This window comes from Catharus ustulatus, chromosome 7 (assembly GCF_009819885.2).
Source record: "Catharus ustulatus isolate bCatUst1 chromosome 7, bCatUst1.pri.v2, whole genome shotgun sequence".
NCBI lineage: Eukaryota > Metazoa > Chordata > Aves > Passeriformes > Turdidae > Catharus > Catharus ustulatus.
In genome coordinates this window covers 37915481-37943313 of record NC_046227.1, presented here as the reverse complement: position 1 = coordinate 37943313, position 27833 = coordinate 37915481, and the positions used below count along the sequence as shown (strand labels likewise).

Sequence of the window (27833 nt, the reverse complement as noted above, 5' to 3'; positions counted from 1 at the left end):
ATAAAAATTTTTAAATATTATTTTTAATAACATCCCCTGTAAAACACACTGAGTTTTTGCTTCCCTGGAGAAATCTCCTGGAATTCATTTTCCTCCCTGGAAAATTCAGTCCCAAGGTCACAAAATTCACGCTGAGCAAATTCCTGATTTTCCAGAAAATCCCACGTGGATTCTGTGACCTGAGGAGCTCTCCAGGAGTCTGCATTTCCCTAAAAATAAAAACCATTTTGAGCCAAAAATACCAAAATTTTATAAATTTCAAGTTACCTCGGAGCAGGAATAGGCAAAAAAATCGCTCCTGAAAGAATAATTAATGATTATTTTAATTAAATTAATTATAAAACACTTGTTCATGACACCCTGCTTTCATTTCTGACTTTGCAAGACAAAGTTGATTCTTTTTTAAAAGTGATGTAAATAATTTTTAATATATATATATATTTCTATTTTTATATTTTTTTTTCCTGCCAAGATCAGCCTTCGAGGAATTTTTTTTCCAGCACTTCCAAACCCTCCTCGACACACAAAAATAAATATTGCATCCATGATTTCCGAGCAGAAAAGCACCACAGGTCACTGAAAACCCAGGGAATAAAATTCCCAGATGTTCAAGATTCGTTTTCTCTCTTTCAGATTGGGGCTAAAATGGGAAAATGTTGGAAATGTTCTCCCCAAAATCCAACAGGAATGGGGTGAGCAGCGGCTCCGCGTCCTCTCCGCTCGTGCTGTGGATGTGGAATCAAATCCCGCTGGGAATGAGGAGTTTTGGGATTTCTCTGGTTCCTTTTGGGAATTCCAGCGTGGGCTGGGGTGGTGGAGCTGCTGCTGGGCAGGAATCTCCTCTTTTCCTTCCCGGGAATCTTTTCCATCCAGGAATGTTCTCTTTTCCAGGAATCTCCTCTTTTCCTTCCCAGGAACCTTCTCCTTCCAGGAATCTCCTCTTTTCCTTCCCAGGAATCTTTTCCTTCCAGGAATCTCCTCTTTTCCAGGAATTTCCTCCTTCCAGGAATCTCCTCTTTTTTAGAAATCTCCTCCATCCCAGGTATTTCCTCATTCCAGGAATCTCCTTTTTCCAGGAATCTTCTCCTTTCCAGGATTCTCCTCCTTCCCAGGAATCTCCTCCTTCCCAGGAATCTCCTCCTTTCCTTTCCAGGAATCTTCCATCCCAGAAATCTCCTTCCATGGAATCTCCTCCTTCCCAGGAATTTCCTTCTTCCCAGGAATCTCCTTTTTCCAGAAATCTCCATCCCAGGAATTTCCTCATCCCAGGAATCTCCTTCCAGGAATCTCCATCCCAGGAATTTCCTTTTTTGCAGGATCTCCATCCCAGGAATTTCCTCTTTTCCAGGAATCTCCTCTTTTCCCGGCGCCGTTTCCTCGCTGCGGAGGAGCGGGAGGTGCGGGGATGCTGCAGCCCCCGGGATTTGTTAATGAGCGCGTGTTAATGAGACAGAGGAGTTAATGAGCCGGGAATTGCCAGGGGGTGTTCCCAAGGGGAATACGGTGAGCCAGCAGCGACGTGACACTTCCAATAGAAAAAATAAATAAGCCGCGCTTTATCCGAGTTAGGCCGGGCTTGGCGGCTCCTCCAGCCCGAGTTCTTTTCCAGGACGGGCCCGGGATCAGCGGGGGCTCCGGGAATTCCCCCCGTGAGCTCCCTCGGTCTGCGGGAGCCGCGTGCGGGTTCGCTCGGGATTATCCCAAAATCCAGCAGCGAATTCAGGAGCGTGCGGCGCTCCGGGCTCCGCTGGGGCAGCGGGGACTGTCCCTGTCCCTGTCCTGTCCCTGTCCTGTCACCACCCCTGTCCATGTCCTGTTGTTGTCCCTGGCACTGTCGCTGTCACTATCACTGTCCCTTGTCCTGTCGTTGTCACTGTCCCTGTTGTTACTGTCCCTTCTCTGTCGTTGCCACTGTCCCGTACCTGTCCCTGTCCCGTTGCTGTCCCTGTCCCTGTCCATGTCCTGTCACCACCCCTGTCCCTGTCCTTGTCCTGTCGTTGTCACTGTCCCGTCCCTGCCGCCGTCTCTGTCCCTTCTCTGTCGTTGTCCCTGTCCCTGTCCCTGTCCCGTCCCCGTCACTGTCTCTATCGCTGTCCCTGTCCTGTCCCTGTCCTATCACCACCCCTTGTCCCTGTCCTGTCGTTGTCCCTGTCCCTGTCACTGTCGCTGTCCCTGTCCTGTCGCCGTCTTTGTCCCTTCTCTGTCGTTGTCCCTGTCCCTCTCCCTGTCCCTGTCCCGTCCCCGTCACTGTCTCTGTCGCTGTCCCTATCCCGTTGCTGTCCCTGTCCTGTCACCACCCCTGTCCCTGTCCTGTCATTGTCCCTGTCCCTGGCACTGTCGCTGTCACTATCACTGTCTCTGGCCTGTCGTTGTCACTGTCCCGTCCCTGTCGCTGTCCTTGTCCCGTTGCTGTCCCTGTCCTCCCCTGTCCCTGTCCCTGTCCTGTCGCCGTCTCTGTCCCTTCTCTGTCGTTGTCACTGTCCCGTCCCAGTCCCTGTCCCGCTGCTGTCGCTGTCCCTGTCGCTGTCCCTGTCGCTGTCCCTGTCGCTGTCCCTGTTCTCCCCTGTCTTCCCCTGTCCCTGTCCCGTCCCTGTCCCGTCTCTGTCCCTGTCGCTGTCCCTGTCCCGTTGCTGTCCCTGTCCTCCCCTGTCCCGTTGCTATCGCTCTCCCTGTCCCTGTCCCATTGCTGTCACTGTCCCGTCGCTGTCGCTGTCGCGATGAGCCAGCGCTGTGCCAGCAGCGCCAGCCCGATGGCCAGCGGTGTCCCCAGGGGAGGGGACAGTGGCGGTGTGGCGCTGAGCGGGGACAGTGTGGAGAACACGGCATCGGAGGCGTTCCGCGGCAGCGGCAGGTTACAGATACTGCCCTCGCAGCAGGACGTGCACACCTGCAACCGGGAATCGCCGGGAATAACCGGGAATAACGGGGGATAACCGGGAATAACGGGGGGAAACAGGGAATCACGGGGATGGGGATAACGGGGGATAACGGGGAATAACCGGGAATAACGGGGGATAACGGGGGTGGGGATAACGGGGGATAACGGGGAACAACGGGGAATAACGGGGAAAGAGGGAATGGGAATAACAGGGAATAACGGGGAGTCACGGGGAATAATGGGAATCACGGGGAATAACGGGAATGGGAATAATGTTGAATAGCAGGGAATAATGGGGAAAACAGGGAATAACGGGGAAGGGGAATAACAGGGAAAACGAGAATGGGAATAACGGGGGAAACAGGGAATAACAGGGGCAGGGAATGGGAATAACGGGGAAAATGGAAATGGGAATAACAGGGAATAACAGGGAATTTAAGGGAAAACAGGGAATGGGAATAACGGGGAAAATGGAAATAACAGGGAATTCCAGGGAATAACAGGGAATGGGAATAATGAGGGAAACCAGGAATAACGGGGGAACAGGGAATGCGAATAACAGGGAAATGGGGAATGAGGAATTCCAGGGGGAAAGGCAAAGGAAAAACAGGGAATGAGGAATTCCAGGGAGAAAAAAAAAGAAAAAAATATATAATATGTATATTTAACATCTGCTATATATAAAATATATACATTATGCACTATATAAAAATATGTACTAAATACATAAAATATGTAAAATAAATATATATACACAACATGCTATATATGTTTTATATATATATAAAATATATCTAATACGTACTAGATATATAAAATATATACCATAAACATTATATATATAAAAGATGTGCTATATATAAAATATATACAATGTGCACTATATATAAAATATGCACGAGATATAAAATATGTACTGGATATATAAAATATGCAAAATAAATATATATACAAGATGTGTTATATATATGTGTGTTTTATATATATAAAAAATATATAATATGTATTATAGATATAACATATGTACTAAATACAAAATTAATAAAGTATGTACTATATATACTATATATAAAATATGTACTATATATAAAATATATACTATAAATATTATATATATACAGATGTGCTATATATAATATGTGCTATATGTATTTTATATATATAAAAATATATATGTACTAGATATATAATATATATACAACATGTACTATATACACATACTATATATAAAATATATACATGTATGTGCAATATAACAAAATATAAAATATACACAGTATGTACTACATATATTATATAAAGTATGTTATATTTTGATATAGATTCTATTTTTTCATCCTTTTTATATTGATTTGCACACATTACATTGGCAAAACAATAGTATATATAAAAATATATATATAATAAATTTAAAAATCAAATAATCAAATTAATCAAATAATAAAATGCTATTTTTTTTTCCAATTTCTGTATTTTTTTCCCCGTGCCCACCTTGTACTCCTCGTGTTTGATGTAGGTGCAGCCCGTGCTCAGGCACTCCTCCAGGGCCACGCAGCGCTTGGTGACAGAGACGCTCTCACCGCTGGCCTTCATCATGTGCTGACTCAGGCAGTACCTGGTCCCTAAAAACAGGGAAAAGTCTTTATTGCCCAATTCCCATTCCATGAGAGTCCAGCAGCAGGGAGGAAATCTTGGTTTTGTATCAAAGCATGGGATTTTTAAAAAAATACGATTTTTTGATGTATTTACTGAGTATAACATGCTGGCTGAAGAAGTAGCTTGAGCCTAAAAAACATGGAAAATCTCTGCCCAATTCCCCTTCCCTGAGGGTCCAGCAGCAGGTATGAAATCAATGAAATCTTGGATTTTTTATCAAATGATGGGATTAAAACAAAACAAAACAAAACAAAAGAAATTTTTGATGTATTTACGTGCTGGCTCAGGCAGTACCTGGTTCCTAAAAACAGGCAAAAATCCATATCAGCCTTATTCCCCTTCCCTGAGAGTCCAGTAGCAGGAAGGAAATCTTGGATTTGTATCAAATGATGAAGTTTTAAAAAAAATACAAATTTTTGATGTATTTATGTGCTGGCTCAGGCTGTACCTGGTCCCTAAAAACATGGAAAAATCTTTATTTGCACTATTCCCATTCCATGACAGTCCATCAGGAAGGAAATCTTGGATTTGTATCAAAACATGGGATTATTTTAAAATAAGAAGTTTGGATGTGTTTATAATGCCACTGAATATGCACTCACACCCAGGCTCTGGATCCTGAGGTTTCCGATTGCTCTGGAATTTGGAGATTTGTTCCCACCCACAGGAACATCCAGTTACAGAGGGAATCTTGATCATTGTCTTTAAAACTATTGAAATATTCACAATTCCCTCTTTATTTCATGTGTAGAGGTGCAAAAATTATTATATAATACACAATAAAAATACTTTAAAAATAATATTATACATAATTAAACATTACATTCATGTTTTTATCCGGTGATTTATTTTTCAGGCTTTGGGAAAAGCTCCAAGGATGAACTCCAGAATCCCAAATTTTTGGGAATGAGGGGGTTCAGCCTGGCAGGGTCAGGGGTGGGGAGGAGCCCTGGTTACCTCTGGGGCAGTAAACATCTGGAGCCCAGCGGTTGCACTCGTAATTATCCGAGGCTTTTTCGCAGGTGAAACACTTAAATCCACGGGGATACGGCGTGGCTGGAAGGAATGGGAGATGTGGAATTAAAGGAATGGATAAAGGAGTCCCAACAACCCAGTTTAGCTGGTTCTGTGCTGCTTTTCAGGAGAAAACAGCAAGATTTTTTTTTCTCTTGCCACCCAAGTTTCTCCAAATTTTTCAGTCAGCATCAGCAGGTTGGTTCTGGTTTGTTGGTTCTGATTTCCCCCCCAGCACATTCAGGTCCCTGGGGATTTGTTCCAGCTGGATTTCCCCAGCCAAAGTGCCCAGTGCTGACTTCAAAGGGAGCTGATGGGAGCTGGGAACGCTCATTCCCCCGGAATCAGAGCTCACATCCAACACTGAGGCTTTATCAGCGCTGATAACAAAATATCAGGTGGATTTAAACTCATTTAAACACTCTGGGAATTGTCCCAGCGAGGGGAGGAGCTGCTCCTGCTGAAGGCAGAGGGATCAAAACCGCTCTGCTGAACCCTCTGTCCCAATTTATCTCACCAAACGAGGCTAAATCCTTAATTGCTCTCCTGGCAGCACTTCTGGGGCACATCCAATCCATCCTCGAGGTGCTGCCACCTTCTCAGAAGCCAAATGGTGAACAGGTCACATTCCAGAATTGAATCTCTACAGCCCCAAGGGTCACCAATTCACCCTCCCTCCCCACCACCCCCTCCCCTTGCTCCCCAGATCCTGTTTGGGAATGAGAGGTGAAGCCAGAGGATTTCATTGCCTCCTTCCTTTTGGCTTTTAAGGAACAAGAAATCACCCAGGAGCAGCACCCTCTCACCCTGCACCTCTGACAGGTCACAGCTGTGATACAGAACAGGAATTTCATCCTGCTTGCACAGAACAGAAATTTTTCAGCCTATGAAGCAGCGAGTTTTCTGTGGGAACAGCTCCACAGGCACCTTGGAATTCAGCAGATTTGTGTCTGATAAAGTGAGGGTGCAGGGAAGAGCTAAAGACGCACAAATCCATTGCTGCAGGAGTTACTGCAGTCAAGGCAGGAGCTGTTGGTCTCCTTTAAACCCTTTTGGTCCAGTTTTACACAGAACCATGGAATGGTTTGGGTCAGGAGGGACCTCAAAGACCCTGCCATGGGCAGGGACACCTCCCACAAAAACCTGGATTTTCTCCCACATCAGCTTGGCCCCATGAGAGTGGGGACTGTACAAACCAGGTCCCTCCCAGCCCAAAGCATTCTGTGATCCCGTGTAAAACCAGGTTAAAGGCAGAGCCAAAAGCACAAACACAGGCTCTGAAAGTGGGAAAAATGAAGGAAATGTGTGATGGGGTGAAATGTGGTACAGAGAAACACAGCAGCCTTGCTGGAAAATATCCCAGTGGTCTTTGGGGACTGGAAAATATCCCAGAGTCTCTGAGGACTGGAAAATATCCTAGTGAATTTGAGGACTAGAAAATATCCCAGTGATCTTTGAGGACTGGAAAATGTCCCAGTGGTTTTTGGGGACTAGAAAATATCCCAGTGGTCTTTGAGGGTTGGAAAATATCCCAGTGGTCTTTGGGGACTGGAAAATATCCCAGTGGTCTCTGAGGACTGGAGAATATCCCAGGGGTCTTTGGGGACTGGAAAATATCCCAGTGAATTTAAGAACTAGAAAATATCCCAGTGGTCTTTGGGGACTGGAAAATATCCCAGTGGTCTCTGAGGACCACAGAAACGATGACTGGGAGGGGATTTTGGGATGACTGGAAGTGGATTTTGGGGTGGGCTCCTGTGAGAATTGGAGTGCAAACCCACAAGCTGGAGGCTCAGGAGACGGCATTTCCCCGGTGGCCGTCCCGGCAGCGGTCACTCACTGGAGGGGTGCAGGTAGACGATGTCCTTGGCGGTGAAGTCGCGGCTCCGCGCGGCCGGAGCGCGGCCGGGCAGCAACAGGAGCAGCAGGAGCAGGGACAGGAGCAGCAGGAGCCCTGGAGGCCAGGCCATGGCCCGGCCAGGAGCTGCTCATGCGGCGGCCGACAATCCCCACCTGGGAAGGGTCACAGAAAACCAGAATTAACCGGGCTGGAAAAGAGATCGTCGAGTCCAAGTCATGAGCAACACCCCCTCATCACTCATGGCACTCAGCACCACATCCAGGCTTTCCTTAAACACCTCCAGGGGTGGTGACTCCCCTCTTTCCATGAGGAAATGGCAGAGTGGGAAGCTCCAGGGTTGGGTTGTAGGGATAAGGTGGTGGCCAGGTCCTTGTGGGTTTTCTCTGCTCATCCCCACTCTGCCAATTCCTCAAGGAAAGAAGGATTGGGCATGGGAATGGTTTCCCAAAGATGGTGACTCCACCACCTCCCTGGGCAGCCATTCCCATGCCCAATCCCTCTTTCCATGAGGAAAAGACACAGCAAGAGGCTCCAGGGTTGGGTTGTAGGGACAAGGTGGTGGCCAAGTCCTTGTAGGTTTGCTCTGCTCATCCCCACTCTGCCATTTCCTCAAGGAAAGAGGGATTGGGCATGGGAATGGCTGTCCAAAGATAGTGACTCCACCACCTCCCTGGGCAGCCATTCCCATGCCCAATCCCTCTTTCCATGAGGAAATGGCACAGCAGGAGGCTCCAGGGTTGGGTTGTAGGGACAAGGTGGTGGCCAGGTCCTTGTGGGTTTGCTCTGCTCATCCCCACTCTGCCATTTCCTCATGGAAAGAAGGATTGGGCATGGGAATGGTTTCCCAAAGATGGTGACTCCACCACCTCCCTGGGCAGCCATTCCCATTCCCAATCCCTCTTTCCATGAGGAAATAGGGATGAGCAGAGCAAAACCACAAGGACCTGGCCACCACCCCGTCCCCACAAATCCTGGAGCTTCCCACTCCGCCATTTCCTCATGGGAAGAGGGATTGTTGTGGGAATGGCTGCCCAGAGAGGTGGTGGAGTCATCATGACAATCCCTCTTTCCATGAGGAATTGGCAGAGTGGGAATGAACAAACTGAACCCACAAGGATCTGGCCACCACCTTGTCCCTACAACCCTGGAGCCTCCTGCTGTGCCATTCCCTCATGGAAAGAGGGATTGGGCATGGGAATGGCTGCCCAGGGAGGTGGTGGGGTCACCATCTTTGGGAAACCATTCCCATTCCCAATCCCTCTTCCCATGAGGAAATGGCAGAGTGGGGATGAGGACACTGAACCCAAAACAACCTGGCCACCACCGCGTCCCCACAACTCAGTCCTGGAGCTTCCCACTCCCGTAGTTATTTTGGCATTAACACCCTGGAAAAGACTTGGACAAAGGATCTCCCTGGACTTCCAGCGCAGTGGGAAGCTGGCTGGTCCCACAGGATGTTGGGGATTCTCATCTCCACCTTCCTCCTGACTCTTCCCCACTGTCTGGGCCACATCTCCACGATCCTGTAAAGTTCCTACTGATTTTAATTTGGCATTTCCCCTTGGAAAAGCCTCAGATCTGCAAACAAAGCCACCCTCGGATTTTCCTCATCCATGCTCTCAAGGGATTTATTCCCTTTATTATGCCATTAATAAAAAATTTGGTGGATTTTCCCCAAGTCCCTGACTGATGGGAACTAATTAAAGCAGAACCAAATAACCACCATGGTATCATCCTAATCCCTGCAGCTGTGGGGAGCCATCCAGTGGCAGACTAGACTAAAAATATAATTAAATATCCAGCTCAGGTTATTATAAATCCTAAAAATTATGCCTCAAAAATGGGACAGGAAAATCCTGAAAGGATGCAGCTGCTGAGCCAGGCAGGAGCCAATGGTTTCCTTTGGAATCCATCCAGAACTCACAGGGTTGGGATGAGTTTTTTCCACCCTGATCAGCCAGCAGATCTGCAACACCCAGATAATTCCTAAGCAGCTCTGAATATGTGGTGGTGATCTAATAAATATACTTCATTTTATTTTATTTTTTCAGGAAAGATATGGTGGGGTTGGGGATGTCACCATCCAAATTTTTGTCCCACAGCAGCACAAAGGTTGTCATCGTCCCTGCTGTTATCTGCAAACAGCTTTTTTATCAAAACACAGTGAAATCCATAAAAAAATATGAGGAAAAGAGATAATACACAGCCCAGTGCTTTAAACTTTGTTGCTGTAGCCTTTTGAAGAGGGAATTTTGGATTTACTCCACAGATCCCTCTCAGCCAGGGGAGAATGAAATCCTGATTAGAAGCAGACAGGAAATAAAACAAACCTCTCCCAATGTGGAAGATGAAAGAAATGGGTCCATGTGGGATCTGGAGGGAGAATTTGGAATTTGGGACTATTTCTTTAATCCCAGACAACATCAGGAAGGTTTTACAAGCCCCAATTTCATTTTAAGACATCAGCAGTTTGCAGTAAGCCTGTCAGTGAGACTGATTTAATCTAGAGCTACAGCACCAAAAAAATGAGGATTCACATCCCAAAAAGAGGAGTTCATCAATTAATAAATTATCAACATAAGGGACAAACATGGAATTATTAAGGTTGGAAAACACCTCCCACACCATCAAATCCAACCATGACAGCGATACTTTAAATTAAAACACAGCAAGGCTGAAATAACGGCAGGAATTCCTCCCAAAGAGACAAGAATTTGTCGAGTTTGCTCATCAGAAGCACAAAACTCTTTTGTTTTTGCAGAGCTGATCAAAGCCTTGCAGTTGGGAACGTTGGTTTTTCCCAGTGTCCCTTTTGTGGGAGCGAGCGCTCACCCAGCCCCTCTCCAAATCCTGCATGGCAGCACTCAGGGATCAGTTTGGAAAAGTGGCTGTTGGAGCTGTGTCAGGAATCCTCCAGCTGCTCCCTAAAAATATTCACATCCTTCCTGTGCTAATTGCAAGGACCTTAATTGCCAGCTTCTAATGAGTTGCAAGAAACCGTCAGCGGAGAGGATTCGCTCCCCCACCTCCGTTTTCTGTTTGATTTTTTTTAATTACTGGCAGAGAATTGCAGTTTTAAAATCCTCTGGGTCAGAAAATTGTCCAGAGCAAGGCAAGCAGGGCGAAAACTTTAAATTGTGGAAATAAGGAAGACATTATTGAGCCGCCACCGTTATTTGTCACCATCATTGTCACCATGAGCACATTCCACCTGCTCATTCCATATACACAGGTAGGGCAAAACCAGGAATTTCTGCAAACATGGAAATACCCAGTGCCAAAACCCCAAATATTTAATATTCCATGGATATTTTGAGTATGAGCACATAGTTCTGTTTTTCATGGGGGGCAAACACTTGGTGATGTTTAATGATGATATTCCACAGAGAGAGGAGTGGGAAAAAATATTTTTAATTAAACTGATATTAAATACTTAAGAACTCAGTATCCTGTAATTATATATTAAATATCCAATTAATTATATATTAATTCAGTGTTCAGTACATGCATTTTCTCTGGTGCCACACATGAAAATGAAATGTAAGGAAGGAGATATAGATACATAGACAATATATAGATATAAAGATACAGATATATAGATAGATAAATACAGAGATATAGAGAGAGATATATAGAGAGATATATAGAGAGATATATAGAGAGATATAAAGAGAGATATGGGTGCACTGTCTTAAAGCCTGCAGACATACAATTAAAAATTAAATATATATTATATTATATATTATAAATTATATATTGTAAATTATATATTATAAATTATAAATTATATATTATAGATTATATATTTATGTTATATGCTATATATTATATATTATCTATTATATTATATATTATATATTATTTATCATATGTTATATATTATATGTTATATCTTCTATTATCTATTTTATTCTATTACATATTATATATGACCATTATATTATATATTATAATACATAATATTATATATTTATAAATGTACAACATATAAAATATATAACATATATAAAAATATAGACAATAAATACCTATACTATATAAAGAGACATAACATATAAATATAAAAATATGTTATATATATTATGTAAATATAAAATTTTAAAAATTTAAAAATCCCAAGAAGCAGCACTGGGGGAACATGATCCCACAGCGTTTAGATCATGCAGCCTGCTGGCCAAGCCCCATTAACTCAATCTCCCCGGCTCCAGCAGCATCTCGGAGGCAGGAATGTCGTCCCCCCAGCAGGATTCCTGCAGCCTGCCCTCTGCCCCGCCATGGCGGGTGGACATGAGCCGCTGCAGGCCCGAGCCGCTGCAGGCCGAGCCGCTGCAGGCCGAGCTGTGGCCCAGTTGCCCATTTGTCAGCTCTCATTAAGGAGGGGACATCTCAGCCTGGCTGGCACCGGCAGTGGGACAATGGATGGACAATCGTCCCGGATATCAGAGCTCTGGGTGTAGGGGACAGTGTTGGTGGAGGGGACAGTTGTTTTTAAGGATGGCTTTGTCCCTCCTGTCCTCCTCAGGCTCAGCTGGCTGACCTTGGCCAAACCCACGGGCTGGGCCGGCTGCAAGTTCACAGTGAAAACAGCATTCCAGGAGGGAATAAAAGGGAGGAAAAAAGGAGTCAGACACCAAATCTTCCCATACAAACACTCAGCCAAAGCCAGGCAGGAAGGAATCCCCAGTTCATGGGTATTTCTATGGTTCTCCTCAGGCAGGTTGTGGTGTTCAGGGCTCTCCTGATGGAGCATTTCCCTGCTCTCCCTGCATTCCCAAAGCAGTGGGAAGTTGTTTGCTTGGTGGGAGGCTGATGATTCTCCCTCACAGGGGCTTGATCATTCTGCTGATCATCCTTCCTCCTCCTCCATCTCCTCACACCTCCCAGCTCCTACAAGGTTCCAGCAAATTCCATCCCGACATTTCCCCCTATCCTTCCCCTTGGAAGGGCCTCCATCTCACAGCTCCCTAAATCTACTCCTCCTTGAGTGAAACAAGCCAGGAAAATTCCCTTTCAGGGGGCAGGAGACTTTCTGAGCTGTGAAGCAGCCATCCCAGCACGGCCGGGCAGCGCCATCGGTGAGGAACCGCCGAGGTCTCGGCACGAGCCGCTGGCTCCAGCAAATTCTGCAGTGCTGGCCATCCTCCCACTGCCTTGGGATGGTCATTCCTCAGTGGGACACGGAGCCATGGGTGCTCTGAGCAGCCTGACGAGGCTGGAAGAGCTGGTCCTGGAGGCAGAGTCTTCCCTCCAGGAATTTTGTCCTTGTGAGTCTCCCCAGTGTGACTTCCCTGAGATTTTCCTCCTGCCTCTCTTCCAGCTCACACAAAGCTCCAGGTTGGATTTTCCATGACTGAATTTACAATGTTTGGATCAGTTTTCATCTCCCTCCAGCTCCCAAATCCAAGCCCAGCTCTCTGCCTGTGTCATCACTGTCCAAAGAAAAACGGGAATGGTAATGGAACGTTTTCCATCTGGCAGCTGTTTCGGACCCCATACAACAATCCCAAGGACTATTTGCAACTTCTCCAGCCCTAATTACCCTTTCCCCCCTTCCCCTTTATCCTGCTCAACCTTTTTGTGTCTATTCTATTTATTTGTTTTGGTTCCCACCACATATATCAAAAGGTTATTAAAAAAACCTGAAATTCTCACAAATTGCCTCCAAACCCAGTTTTTTTTCCAAGTGCCATTTAGGGGATTTTCTTGGCAGTTTCACCCCCAGGAATGGTTAAATGTGCATCCCCTTCCCCATAAAATGGGATGTGTAAAGCTCTTGCAGAGGGGTTCGCTGCCTCTCCTCAATTACAGCGAGCAGGAGTAATTAAACAAACACAATTAGTGCACTAATTACTCCCAGGAACGTGGCCTATCTAATCGCCTTGCTGCTAATTACAAAGCCTGGAGTTCATTGAGCTAAAAGCCCCGGACCTGGGGAAGGGAAGGGGGGGACAATATGTTCCCTCTCACGCCGCCCTCCCTCGGATGCAATTTAATCTTTCACAGGATGTGATTCCAAGGTTGTTTTACAGCCAGCACTTGGCTTCTATTTTCAGCCTGAACCACTCATATTTTCAGTCCTGCCAGCAAAACTTTTCTGAAGTCCTTCATCTTTTAATGATTTGGGGTAAAATGTCACTTCCATTCATCCTCAGGATAGTTAGGCTTCAGAAAAACACAGGGATGGAATAAATATATTTTAGTGGAATATCTAAGGTATTTAATATTTGCATTAAGGCAGGGAAAAAAGATTGAAATAAAAATTCAGCCAGGCCACAATATAAGAAAATAGAATTTCTGCAAATTAATTGTCAAGCTGAGCAGGTGAAATATTCCAAGTTAGACATAATTCATTCCCATTTTACTCCTGAATGTGGTGCAGGGACACCACTTTTCCTTCCTTTAAATTACATGGAATATTCAAACCCATTGGCCATGAACACCTCTGAATCAGCAGGACAACGGACGTGGATGATCCAACAAATCATTTCAAGACCCATTCCCGGGTTTTTGCAAGGCCTGGAATGGAGGCAGCGAGGGCAGAAAGTCCAGGGGGATGTGGGAGATCGGGATGTTGCTCAGTTTGGGAATTTTGGAAGGCCCTCAGCACACAGACTGACCTCAGAGCATGGAGAGCCCCCAGACAGCCTGGCTCCACACAGACAGGAAAAGGAAACCATGCGTGAGCACAGAAATCCTGGGATTTTCCTGCTAATAGGAATCAAAAACCCCCAATTGCTGAGTTCCAGTGACCAAGGGGAGGAGAGAGGCCAAATCATTCCCTGAATAAATATTTGGGGTCAGTGGGGGAGCTGAAAGGGCTCCTTTCCCCAAGGCAGGGATGAGATTTCTGTGGATCTCCCACTGCCTTCCTCTTCCTTGGGAAACTCATGGCAAAAGGAGGAAGGGGAACATCCAGGGAAGGAATTTCAGGACAAGGAATTCCAATCCCTGCTGGTCCAGGGTTGGAAGGGGGCAGGGTGATGATGTTCTTCTGGGGACAAGCAAAATGAAATCCCAAGGAACAGAGTCTGTGCATGAAATTGAATTTTGCTCCATGTGGAAACAGCAATTGGGATCATCCCAGACCATCTTTCCTTCTTAAACCAAGCAAGAGCATGCCAAAAGGGAAAAAGGGAAAGAATACTGCAGTGTGAGGAGATAAAATACAGCCAAAACAATGCCAGAGAAACAAAGGAAATTAAAAAAAACCCCAGAAGATAGGAGAATGTATTCCATGTTTATGACAAGAGCTGGAAAATTATCCAAGCTGCAACTAAGACACGACACCCATCAAGAAAACATTTTTGTAGTCAATGATCCTGCTTGGCAGCTACATAGGAACAGCATTTTTATCAGAATGGGGTGAGGTTTTAAGGTTAAATTCTTGTTATGTCAAGAAAATTGGGACAACCTTGGGAGCAGGAGGATCCTCAGTATTTTTAAGGGATCAAAGGAACAGCCCAGGGTCATCCTGGGCAAACTCCTGGAGCAGTTTATTTGTGCTACAGCAACAAATATTTCGAGTAGTAAAAAAAATGACAAGGGAAGGTCGTTGGGATGATGGGGAAAATAGGTCTCCAAACAATGCCATGGTTTTCCAGCGGGCAGGATTCTGCCTCTGGCTGTGAGGCTGTTACAGGGAATAATTGGGGGGAGACCAAAGCAGGGCACCAAAGCCCCGAACCCTCCTGATTACAAAAATGAGTTCTACCCAATTAACCAAGCGTGCTCGGGCCAAATTAAACCCCAGCTTAGTGACATCTCCAAATCTAATTGGTGAAAAGGGCACCTCCAGAAGATTTTTTTTCTTTTTCCTTGCAATTCTGCATTCAGTATCTCTGCGCCAAAAGTATTGATAAGAAACTCTTTGATTAGAGGACATGAAAGAGGGAGGTCGTCCCTCCTGCGCCAAACTGTGCTTTAATAAAGCCAGACATCAATCTGCACCATTGTGTCCCTGCTCTCCTGATGCCTCTTGGGCAGGATTTGTGACAGTTCCTCGGGGACATCACCTCGCACATTTGCCATGCTAGATTAGGCACCGAGCCACGACCGCGCGGCGTCCGCCCGAAACGAGCTTTGTGCGACCGGCCCCGCCAACGCCACCTCGCGCAAATGAGCTTCCATTGTTAGCAACCCGGCCAAAATTTCAGCTCTCTCCCCCTCTGAGGAGTGTTTTGACCCATCACTGATTGCACCGTTATTATTTCTTGCCTCTCCTCAATTATGAGATATTAATGAATCCTGGTTTTCCCGGTTCCCGCTGTAGCGCCGTGTTTTTCCTCCAAATTGTTTAATACATGCACATAGCAGTTAATGAACACCATGTGTCATTTTTCCAGCCCTGGACAAGCAGGGATGAGGCCATGGAAGAGCTCCCTTCCCCTGACAGTTCACCCAGAGTTCATCCCATTTTTTATTTCCTGACCTGCACGAGAATTCCCTTTGGAACAAGGCGCCAAAAATCCAAGGAAGCCACAAAAGGAGAGGACACTTAGAAGGACAACACCTCTGCTTCCCACATTTCCAAAGAGCACATCTCAAACCAGGCTGGAGAAGATGCAACCCTCAGGGAAATAATTGGGAATTGGGAATGGGCTTGGCCATTCCCAGCTGTACAATTCCGACATCAACGTAAAAATCCAATGGCCAACGACCCGAGCCTCGTGCAAGGATCCTTTAGATAAGTACCTCGTTCTCATTTCTATCTTGATAAAGTAGCTCAAATGTTTGTGTGAATCCAAGTTTATCTGAGTCAGTTGCTACATCAAAATAAATCAGAATTTACTGTTCTATTTTGTTATTTCTGCTGCCACCCTTTGCTCCATAACAAGATTTTGTCTCTTTGCAGAAACTGCTGTAATTGGTTTTATTTAAAGAGTAAAATTCATCTGGTTTTGTGTTTTCTGTCCTAGGACACCGAATTTCAAATATTTTCCTCCAAAAGCTTTACTCAGAGTTATGCCTCTCCAGTTTTAATGCATATTTTATTCAGTAAAAATCAGAAAAACTACGTGTCATTAAATAATATGGAATAAACCCAAATGAGAACTGACCAATTAATGTACTTTCAGCTGTCTGGAGTAAACAAATCCTTAATTCATTAAGGTTTTCATTAGTTTTTTCCAGAAAAACAAAACCCAGAAGACCCCAAAACAAACCCTCAGCTCCATAAGAATTTCCAACGTAATTTGAATTCCAATTAATTGCCACTTTTCCTCACAGAAAAAGCCATTTAATTCCTTTATTTTTCCAAATATGATGGTGAAAAAAAAGAGAAAAACTCATCCCCAGCTCGATGGGAAGCTGTAAAACACCATCCCCATTTTCAAGCTTCCAACACCACAAGGAGGGGTCTCAGTGGATATTCCTGAGGTGGAAATTTTTGATTTTTCCCCGATTTTTATCATATAAATGTCCTGGAAAGCTGAGTAGTGTTGGTGCCTTCCCACAGAAATTCTCTGTTTTCCCTTGTGCAGAAAGTCACCCCTTTGTGTTTATGTCATTACAATTTACAGATGGACAAAATGCTCTGAATAACTGAATTAATTTAAATCTGTTTCTCTGAATCTAAAATGAACAATTTTGCTGTTCCAAGTTCAGTTTGGAAGTTCTGTTTATAAAGTGAATTAACTGCAGAAAACCCCAGGAATAAAGCAGGGACTTTTCACTCCCCCAGCACCTATTTCTTTGTATATTTAATTTTTAAATTTAATTTTTACACAATTTTTTTAACCGTCCCTGCATTTCATTGTAGATAAACACTGTCAATCAATTTTAATTTATCACATAATTAAAAATATGGGCACAACATTAGAATGGAAAATGAAAGAGGAAAATCTTCCTGTGATCCATAATTGTCTGCCAGCAGGTCAGAAAACCAAGGCATTATTTTTTTTTGTAAGAATTGATAGATAATTTAATATTTATTTAATAAATAAAATAAATCAAGCTACTCAACAGTTCTGCCAGCAGAGAATCAGGTTCTCATCCTCATGGATTTCACCCCAAAAAAAACTTTGTAATTTTTAAGCAATGTCAGAGAAGATTATTTTGTTGTTGCTGTTGTTTTTTTCTGGTTTTTTGGTGGTTTTTAGGGGTTTTTGTGGGTTTTTTGTTTGGGTTTTTTTTTGTTTTGGTTTGGTTTTTTTGGGTTTTGGGGGTTTTGTTTGTTTGTTTGTTGCTTTTTGGGATTTTTTTGTTTGTTTGGTTTTTGGTTTTTGGGTTGTTTTTTTTCCAATTGTTGCTTCAACCCACCATAAATAATTCCCTGGAGCTCACAGATAATTTGCTGTCTTTATTCAGGGTTAACTGCAAATAACAACAGTGTCCAAAGATAGAAAAACTGAATTTCCCTGAAACTACAGCTCCTGGAAAGCAGAAATTTTCCCAAAATAACAACATTTTATTCACAATAAGCAGAATATTTCTGTTTCGTGGCAGAAATAATGCTGGCATTAATAAAGCTTCCTAAAAATGGGCTCAGATGAAAAGGGGCAGGAAAATAATAGAGGATGGAATGTTCATGAGATAAATCCTGAGGATCACCCATGAGAATGGAAAATCCTGCTTTGGGTCATATAAAAAAATAAAAATAAAAATAAAGATAAAAATAAAGATAAAAATAAAGATAAAAATAAAAATAAAAATAAAAATAAAAATCAGGGAGTGAAGCTCAACAAACACAGCAAGGACACTGCTGTGGGATCAGCAGGGAAAGGGAACAGGAGCTGAGGTGGGAAGGGATGGGATGGGATGGAAGCAAACTCAAGTGCTTTGAACAATTTTTATGGAATTTGAACAATTTTTATGGAATTTGAACAGTTTTATGGAATTTGAACAATTTTTATGGAATCCCAGATGGGGTTGGGTTGGAAAGCTCATCCCAATCCATCCCTGCCATGTCAGGAACATTTCCACCATCCCAGGCTGCTCCAACTTTTCCTTGGACATTTCCATGGATCCAGGAACAGCCACAACTACTCTGGGAATTCCAGCCCAGCCAGGAATTCCCAATTCCCAAAATCCCACGGAATTTCCACCTCCCCCCGCTATCAAATTTTTTTTTTCAATTAAAACCTAACCCCTCCCTGGTGTTAATTAAACTTTCAACCTCTCCTCGCCTGCCCTGCCTCTTGCTAGAACCGAATGTCTCATGCCCTTGGCATTGCAAAGTCAACTTTCCCAAAGTTGTTTTTGTTTGGTTTTTGTTTTTGGTTTTGGTTTTGGGTTTGGGTTTGGGTTTGGGGTTTTTTGTTATTTTTTGTGGGTTTTTTTGGGTTTTTTTTGTTTCGTTTTGTTTTTGTTTTCTTTTGGGTTTTCAGGGGTTTTTGTTTTTTAGTTGTTTTTGTTTTTTGTTTTTGGTTTTTTTGGGGGTTTTTTTGGTTGTTGTTGGTGGTGGTTTTTGTGGGATTTTTTTGTTTGTTTGTTTTTTGGCTTTTTTTGTTTTATTTTTTTGGGGTTTTTTTTTGGAATATCACCAGGAATTCAGGAGTCTGCCAGCTCAGGGATGTTATCTCCCACAAAGAATCCCTCACAATCCTGCTGCAACTCTGCCTCAAACACTCCCCCAGAACACTCTAAAAGCACAAAAACTTTTCCAAATGTGCCCCCCTGATTTCAACATTTCCCCCAGGAATCACCAGGAATTCCCCAGGCACCATCCCTAACTTTTGTTGTGTCATTTTCCCTGGGATTTATTTTCATCAGATCTGATCTCCACACTGACCCTGCCCCAAATTCACTGAGCAAACCATGTGTGACCAGGGAAATGCTGAAAATACAGATTTTCAGCTGCTAATTTCACACAAATTGACCTTTTCTGCTCAAAAAACCACTGTAAATAATATAAATTAAATAATATAAATAATATAAATAATGTAAATAATGACCCTCCCAGGGCGCCTCTTCCTGCTTGACCCTGGGAGAAAAGAGAATTCCAAGAAAGTCATTCCACAACATTTCCATATTTAATTTTAAATGGTACAAAGAGAAACTTTATTATTAGAAACTATAAGAAAAATAAAAATATAAAACTTTCAAAAAACTTTAGAGAATTTTTTTCTTTTATATATTTTTTAATATTGAAAATATTTAGAAAGCATTTTAGTTAGTTTACTAAAAAAAATAGTTTTTTACTCATTTGTTAATAAAATAAAAGTTTATTTTATTTTTGAAAATAGAGTTGAAACTCTTTATACCATTTAAATTTAAATCTATTTTGCCTTCCTTCTAATCCTAGCTCAGGACAAAAAAAATTCAAATTAACAACCCAAAACCACTACCCCCTACAGCAAACACAAAGGAATATTTAATATTTAATAAAATAAACCAATTTAAATTTAAAATGTTTGAACCAAAGATTTGTATGGTTTTGTTTGCCCAACTCAAGCACTACACTAACATCATTATATTTTATTATATTGATATTTTAGCTGCCTAATAATTGGGAAATCACCTCCAGGAGGGTGAAGGAGCCTTGGGAATACCAAAATATTAATTTTGGATCAGCACAGCCTATGGAAGGGAGCAGACAGCACAACCTGAACATTATAGAAAAGAAAAAAAAAGTTAAAACAACCTAGATTAAAGCATGATAGAATTTTACTCCCTGAAGCCACAGACTAACTAGAAAATGGGCTGGAAATTCAAAAATCCCACTGCTCCAAAGGATGTAGGGAAAGGGTGTGAGAAAAGGAATTCCTAATTATTTTCTCTGCCACTGTTTCAATTAAGTTTTTTTTTATATGTCACTGAGGCCTCATGAAAAAAATCAATCAGGTCAAGATTCCTTTAGGGAATGATAGCTTTTCCAAGGATATTATAAAAATAAAAAGAAGTTTGAACAGTTTGGTTTTGTGTTTGCAATCCAGGCCTTCTCCTCTATGCAATTATTACAGATAAGAGGAATTCCTCCTCAGGGAATTTGTTTCTTGCACACCTGCACACTTTAAATCCTAAAATTTCACCCATGAAAATTGTTTGCCTCAGAGTAGGAAATAATCAATGTTTTAAGTCTTTGCTTTAGAGTTTTTCCAATAAATAACAATTTTAGAATACCAAAAGCAAAATAATAAAAATAAAGTAAAATTCTAAGGCAAAGTTAGTCAGAGTTTGGAGCAACCTGGGATAGTCGAGGTGCCTATGGCAGGGTTTGGAATGGGATGAGCTTTAGGATCCCTTCCTAAATTGCTGGAAGGCAGCACATTCACCCTCATGGCTCCAATTCCCTGCTAAACCAGCAGATCCCAGCCTGGGGGAGGCACCACTCGGGGAGATCAGGTGGATTTTCATCTCCAACAGCCAGAACAAAACCCAGAACTTCCCCCCTGGCCTTGCTCATCCTCTGGAATCCTCAGAAAAATTCATTTTTCATCTCTGAGCGGAAGGGAAGAAATTAAAAACATGCTGTACAACATTCTCCTGTTATGACAGACTTGCAGGTATTTCACATTTTTCATTTATTATCAGGGGCTGGTTGGTGGAGCTCCAAGCCACGCTCTGTGCCAGAGATGTGAGGTCATGGATGAGGCTCTGACTCCCTGCCAGCTCCAGTGTGATATTAAAAGGAGCCAGAATGAGCTTCCTGTGCAGAAGTGGGAACAAAAGAGCATTTTTCCAGCACTACCCTGAGGGTTCATTGGAATCTCAGCGCCCAGCTCCAGGCACAGCTCCCATCTGATCTCACCATGCACAGAGCAGAAATCCAGAAGTCCAGAAATCCAGAAACCCCAAAATCCAGAACTCCAGAAATCCAGAACTCCAGAAACCCCAAAATCCAGAAACCCCGAAATACAGAACTCCAGAAATCCAGAACTCCAGAAATCCAAAAATCAATCTAGAAATCATGAAATCCAGAAATCCAGAAACTCCCAAATCCAGAAACCCAGAACTCCAGAAATCCAGAACTCCAGAACTCCAGAAACCCCAAAATCCAGAAATCCCGAAATCCCAGTTGTGGGATGTGACTGTGTTTAAATCAGGGCACAGACACAGTGAGGTTCTGGCAGAAGCTCCCAGCTCCCAATGAGAAATTCCCATTTCCCACACCTGGAGCACAAGGAATGGGGTGCAAGATGCAGCCTCCAACCACAGAGACAAACCTGAGTTCTTTGAACAATCTTTATGGAATTTGAGCAATTTTTATGGAATCCCAGACTGGTTTGGGTTGGAAGGACCTTGAAATTCCTCCCAGTCCAGCCCTGCCATGGCAGGGACATTTCCACCACCCCAGGGAGCTCCAGCCTTTCCTTGGACATTCCAGGGATCCAGGGGCAGACAGAGCTGCTCTGGGAATTCCAGTCCAGCCAGGAATTCCCAATTCCCAATATCCCAATATTCCAATATCCCAGTATCCCAATATACCGATTCCCAATATCCCAATATCCCAATTCCCAATATCCCAATTCCCAGTATCCCAATTCCCAATATCCCAATTCCCAGTATCCAAATATCCCAATATCCCAATATCCTAATATCCTGATATCCCAATATCCCAATATCCATCCCAGCCCTCTGGCAGTGCAGCCATTCCCTGTGTCCTGTCCCTCCTTCCCTTGTCCCCAGTCCCTCTCCAGCTCTCCTGGAGCCCCTTAAACCCTTAAAAATAATGTGAAAAATCCAACAGAGCTCAGACAGACCCGAGAGGGCTGGCCCAGCCCTGGCAGATCCTGCTGACAGCTGCTGGGAGCACATGGAATCTTTTCAGGAAGATCACCTTGAAAATAATCCTGCCTCGAGAAAGCTTCTGATACCCAACAACATAAACCGTGCTCAGAGAAACATGGGAAGGACTGGGAGGAAAAATTTCCTTGGAAAAGGGATTATAATGTGAATTGTGGAATGGTTTGGATTGGAAATTCTCTGATTCCAACCCTCCTCCATGGATGTTGGTCAGAAAGAAAAACTGAAGATAAACACTGGCACCAAAGAACACAATTATCAGGAATTAAAATTAATTAAATTTAATTAAATTCAAACCAAGCAGGACAAAACGAAACTCAGTGGTTTGGAATTGCTCTGATTTCCTGGAGATACAGGATGCAAAGCAGCAGGCAGGTGTGGGATCAGCCTTGGGAATGGAGCCTTCACTCCCAAATCCCCCAAAGTGTCCTTGGGACCACAAGCACCAGTGTGAATTTGGATGTGCAGAGCACACTTTGCGTTTTCCTGTCACCTGAGAGTTTAGGAAACAGCAGACCCCTCCCTGCCTCCAAGGAAAGCCACATTTTTAAACAGAAATTAGGGATAAAGTGTGTGCTAAAGCCATCCCCACCACTTGCCCTGTTTGTAATAAAAGCTCAGTTCCTCTCCCTGACTCTGAGCCAAGAATCCATGGGGAAGATGCTCCAGTGACCACAAAACTCTGAAAATCCGACACTTTATATAAAGATCCACCAGCATATTTGCCCCAAGACCTTTTTCCATTCATGAAACCACACAAAAATAAAAATCCGCTTCCCACAGAGGTTTCAGGTGTTTCATTCTCCCATGAAACACCCCCTGGATTGATCCTGGATACTAGGATAAATAACCTTGGATTGAGGTTGGAATTGGAATTATCCCAGCAAACAAGTGTGGTTGAAATGTTCCTTCCACTTTTGGCACCTCAACATAATTTTCCTGTGGCATCACACGATTCCCTTCAAATTTTTGGCAGCCAAGGCAGGGAAATCCCTTCCCAAAACCCCAAGGAATTCAAAAGGAAACGGGAAAAAGCAGCGCCAGACGCCCAGAGCTCCACACCTTGCACAATTTGGTGCAGGGTCCAAAGCACCCAACCTGTCCTAATCACCTTGAGCTCATTAATTTACAAAGCTCTGGCCCAACTCTCGGGGCTGGCAGATGACCAAGCTCTTAGTGGATGTGATTCAAACTAATCCACTAAAAGGCATTTAACGCCAGCGAGGAAATCAGGACTTTTCAATTATGAGAATTGCTGAAAAAGTTTTACTGACATCATTTCAAGGTGAGGGGGGAAACAACCGTGGGGGTTTCCCACCTCAAATCCCACCCCATGGTTCCCCCAGCCCATTTTCAATGGAGGCAGGAAAAATAAAAGCAATTGGTGTTGCTTATTTTCCATTTTTTCCCTTTTTTCAGCCCATTTTCAGTATGGTTTCCTAAGGAAAAGAGGATTTTGTCGAGTTACACAATTTGGATTCATCGTTTGGCCAGGCTGGAAAGGAAAGGAAGGTTGGGAAGTTTCCTCAGCCAAGGAAACCCTGCACTCCCATCAGTACCTCACCAAAAAAAAACAACCCCAAAAATCCCAAAATCCAACAGAAAAAGAAAGAAAAATATTAAAAAAAAAAAAAAAAAAAAAAATCAAACTTTTACATGTCCTAACCAATGGGAAAAAATTGTATTACAAACCAGGACCCAAAATTGTAAAAAGCTTCCTCAGACTTGGGGCTCGGTGTCCTTGGAGTCAGGAATTTTGTTGGGAATTTGCTGTTAAACCGGGTCATGCTCAAGATTTTTATTTTGCCAGTTCCAAAAAGCCAAGGTCTTGTTGTCTGCCATTCCCAGATAAAATATTTTAGTGTATATAAAACTCAAACCAGGTAATTATTCATTCATTTAACAATTTGCTTTCATTCAATTAAAATTTGCTCCACAAAGCAATTCCACAAAAAACCACTCCTGAAAAACTTCCTTTTTTCCCACTTGAGTATTAGATCTAAACCCAAGGTAGAAACTGTTTAAAATTTCATTTATCTGGGAAAAAAAAATTTAAATGGTGATATTAATTTTTAAGACATTGTAAAATGCCCCAAAGATGCTTTGCACATTATGAAGTGTTTCAGCAGTGCGTGGTTTGGTAGATACAAACTGGAAATAATTTAATAGTGAAACTTCCATACTTAAACTGCAGCTGAAAAAGCAACTTTAAAACCTTCTCAACCCTTGAAGGCCAACTGGTCAATATGGAGATCTCTGTATTTTTACAGGTTTTATAGGGTTGTAGAAAATAAGTGTTTTAGATGGATAAAATATAGATTTTTGATGGATAAAATAGATTTTTTTTAATGCATAAAATAGGTATTTTTGATGGATAAAATAGATATTTTAGATGGACAAAATAGATGATTTAGATGGATAAAACAGAGATTTTAGATGGATAAAATAGAGATTTTAGAGTGATAAAATAGATATTTTTGATGGATAAAGTAGATATTGTAGACAGATAAAATAGATATTTTTGATGGATAAAGTAGATATTTTAGACAGATAAAATAGATATTTTTTTATGGATAAAATGGATATTTTAGATGGATAAAATAGGTATTTTTGATGGATAAAATGGATATTTTAGATGGATAAAATAGATATTTTTGATGGATAAAATAAACGTTTTAGATGGATAAAGTAGATGTTTTAGAGGGATAAAATAGATATTTTAGATGGATAAAATGGATATTTTAGATGGATAAAATAGATATTTTTGATGGATAAAATAAACGTTTTAGATGGATAAAGTAGATGTTTTAGAGGGATAAAATAGATATTTTAGATGGATAAAATAGATATTTTTGATGGATAAAACAGGTATTTTAGACAGACAAAATAGATATTTTTGATGGACAAAATAGGTGTTTTATACAGATAAAATAGATGTTTTAGATGGCCAAAATAGATATTTTTGATGGCTGAAATAGAAGTTTCAGGTGTATTTCTGCGTATTTATCTATGGATGGACACACACTCCTCACCCAGCAGGGACAGGAGGTAAAATGAGGACGAGGCCACTCAACCTTTCCTTGGGCTGTGACGGATCCACATTCCCACTCTCCATGGACACCCCAAAAAACTCTTATCCGCCAAATAACCTCCTTGGAAAAATAAAAAAAAACAAAAACCTGCAGGCAATCCCATTGGGTATCCCAATGCTCCATCCAAACTGGATATTTTGGGACGGATCCCGACCCCGCGCTCGCCCGCGCCGGCGCCACCCTCGCCACCCCCTTGGATCTTCCTGGACAGCCCTGGAAGCTCCTTAAGAGCATGAAGACATCTCAGGAGATATTAACTCCTAATATCTGCAGTCTGGCATCTGCTGCCCCGGCAGTTTAGCCCCAAATGTGCGTCTGGGAAGAAGGAGAGCCCGAAAAGCAGGCGGGATTTCCATAAAATCCAGCCCTGCACTGGTTTGGCTTTAGAATCTTGTTATGGGAATGGGAGAATCCCAGGAAAACAAACTCCCTTTGGTGAAATATTGAAGGGTGGGGGAGGATGGTGGTGCACAAAGAGCTCGGGAGATGGAGTGAAAATGAAATAATAAATAATAAATAATATAAGCAAAAATAAAAGGTGCGAAATACAAGCGAAGCGAAAATAAATTCAACCCCGTTAAATATTTAAATGTACATAAAAACACAACAGAATAGGACAAATTAATATTATAAAACAGAGTAATATGTAAAAAAAAATCTTAAAGTTTGAATGTTCGCTTATTTCATGTATTTAGATTTACCACAAGCCTTACGTGGGGGCACTCCAACAAAAATCATTGGCACAAATACACAAATCGACTCCAAACAAAGTGCACAGCCCCTGTTAGACCAATATTTGGGATGTGGAATTGAAGGAATTGGGATTGTGGCCAGGAAAGCCCACGAGACCCCATGACTAGAGTAGCAGATGCTGACATTTCATCAAGGGCTCCCATTCTTCTGGGGACAAGAGCCTTTGTTCCCTGCCCCACCAGGGCTGCTGATGCACATCTGCCCAAATTTATTTCATTAATAAATTTTAACAAGTGGGTTTTTTTAACTTTTTAAAACTGTTCTATGCAATTTCTCAAAAATAGCATCTGAAGAGTAACCTGATGGAAGTTGCTGCATTTATTCAAAGTTGTGTTTGTTGAAGGGAAACAATGGATAAATTAAAATCTGCTGGAGATGGCAAAGAGAAATCCAGGGGTTTAATGAAGAATATTTTGGATTGCTTGTCCTTCTCCCTCCAACCAACCACATTTTCAAGTGACTTTGTGGAATATATTTACAGCATAACTCCACTTTCTGTTCCAGACACACAATATTTACATTAAAAATCCATCCTACGCATGATTAAATTCCAAAAATATATATAAAATAGCCATGTGCAACTAATAACTAATTTAAATAGCACTAAGAATTTGATAAAGCACAGGAATAATTGGCACTAAACAAGTGAAAGACATAAAAGGAAAACATGATAAAATTTTCATTATAACTGAGGTCATTCCTCTCATCTTTTGCTATCGTATTTAGCAGCTCATGCTGAATATTTAGCAGTTGATATAGAATATTTAATGGTTTATATAAAATGTTTAGCAGTTGATACAGAATATTTAGTGGTTTATATAGAATGTTTAGTGGTCTATATAGAATATTTAGCAGTTGATATAGAATGTTTAATGGTTTATATAAAATGCTTAGCAGTTTATAGAGAATATTTAGTGGTTTATATAAAATATTTAGCTGTTGATATAGAATGTTTAGCAGTTGATATAGAATATTTAGTGGTTTATATAAAATATTTACCAGTTGATACAGAATATTTAGAAGTTGATATAGAATATCTAGTGGTTTATATAAAATGTTTAGCAGTTGATGTAGAATATTTAGTGGTTTGTACAGAATATTCTGCAGTTTATATGGAATATTTAGTGGTTTATATAAAATATTTAGCAGTTAATACAGAATGTTTAGCAGTTGAAATAGAATATTTAGTGGTTTATATAGATGTTTAACAGTATATATAGAATATTTAGTGGTTTATATAAAATGTTTAGCAGTTGATACAGAATATTTAGCAGTTGAAACCGAATATTTAGTGGTTTATATAAAATATTTAGCAGTTGATATATAATGTTTAGCAGTTGATATAGAATATTTAGTGGTTTATATAGAATATTTAGCAGTTTATATAGATGTGTAACAGTTGATATAGAATATCTAGTGGTTTATATAAAATATTTAGCAGTTGATACAGAATATTCAGTGGTTTATATAGAATATTTAGTGGTCGGTTTATATAGAATATTTAGTGGTCTGCATAGAAAATTTTGCAGTTTATATGGAATATTTAGTGGTTTATATAAAATATTTAGCAGCTGATACAGAATATTTAGCAGTGGATACAGAATATTCAGCAGTTTATATAGAATATTTAGTGCATAAATAAAATATTTAGAATATTTTGCAGTTTATATGGAATATTTAGCAATTTCTATAAAATGAGGAAGAGCTTGCTCAGGAATACACACCGATGTCGCAGCAGGAGGGATATTTTATGTCCTCATCCCAAATCCATCCCAACTTTGAGGCTTCCACGAAGGATTTCCTGAATTTTCCAAGGCTCAATTCCTGCTGAGTGCATCTGCAGCATCCCTGGGGAGAGCCCCAGTCTTAACTCCCTGCCCTGGCACTGCTGGGAATA

At 42.0% G+C, this 27833-nt stretch overlaps 1 protein-coding gene across 3 annotated transcripts; it reads right to left on the bottom strand.

The window, feature by feature from the left end:
• Positions 1 to 911: 911 nt before the first annotated feature.
• Positions 912 to 27833, bottom strand: LYPD6 (LY6/PLAUR domain containing 6). 3 transcript variants are annotated; one of them, XM_033065366.1, is made up of 6 exons: positions 27661 to 27833; positions 7389 to 7561; positions 5492 to 5590; positions 4370 to 4500; positions 2686 to 2887; positions 912 to 1944 (listed from the first exon to the last, which is right to left on the bottom strand). In XM_033065366.1, the coding sequence occupies exons 2-5, from the start codon at positions 7516 to 7518 to the stop codon at positions 2690 to 2692; spliced, it is 558 nt and encodes a 185-aa protein (XP_032921257.1). In that variant the 5' UTR covers positions 7519 to 7561; positions 27661 to 27833; the 3' UTR covers positions 912 to 1944; positions 2686 to 2689. The 3 variants fall into 3 exon arrangements, with proteins under 3 accessions (XP_032921257.1, XP_032921259.1, XP_032921258.1); XM_033065368.1 differs by lacking the exon at positions 912 to 1944 and adding an exon at positions 2612 to 2635; XM_033065367.1 differs by lacking the exon at positions 912 to 1944 and having other exon boundaries at positions 2644 to 2887.

Bases quoted from the DNA above. Each gene is read 5' to 3' on its own strand.
- LYPD6 (XM_033065366.1), bottom strand. From the start codon at position 7,518: ATGGCCTGGCCTCCAGGGCTCCTGCTGCTCCTGTCCCTGCTCCTGCTG. The intron at 5,591-7,388 runs GTGAGTGACCGC...CATTCCTTCCAG, and splicing joins CGTCTACCTGCACCCCTCCA to CCACGCCGTATCCCCGTGGA. The intron at 2,888-4,369 runs GTGGGCACGGGG...TCCCGGTTGCAG, and splicing joins TCAAACACGAGGAGTACAAG to GTGTGCACGTCCTGCTGCGA.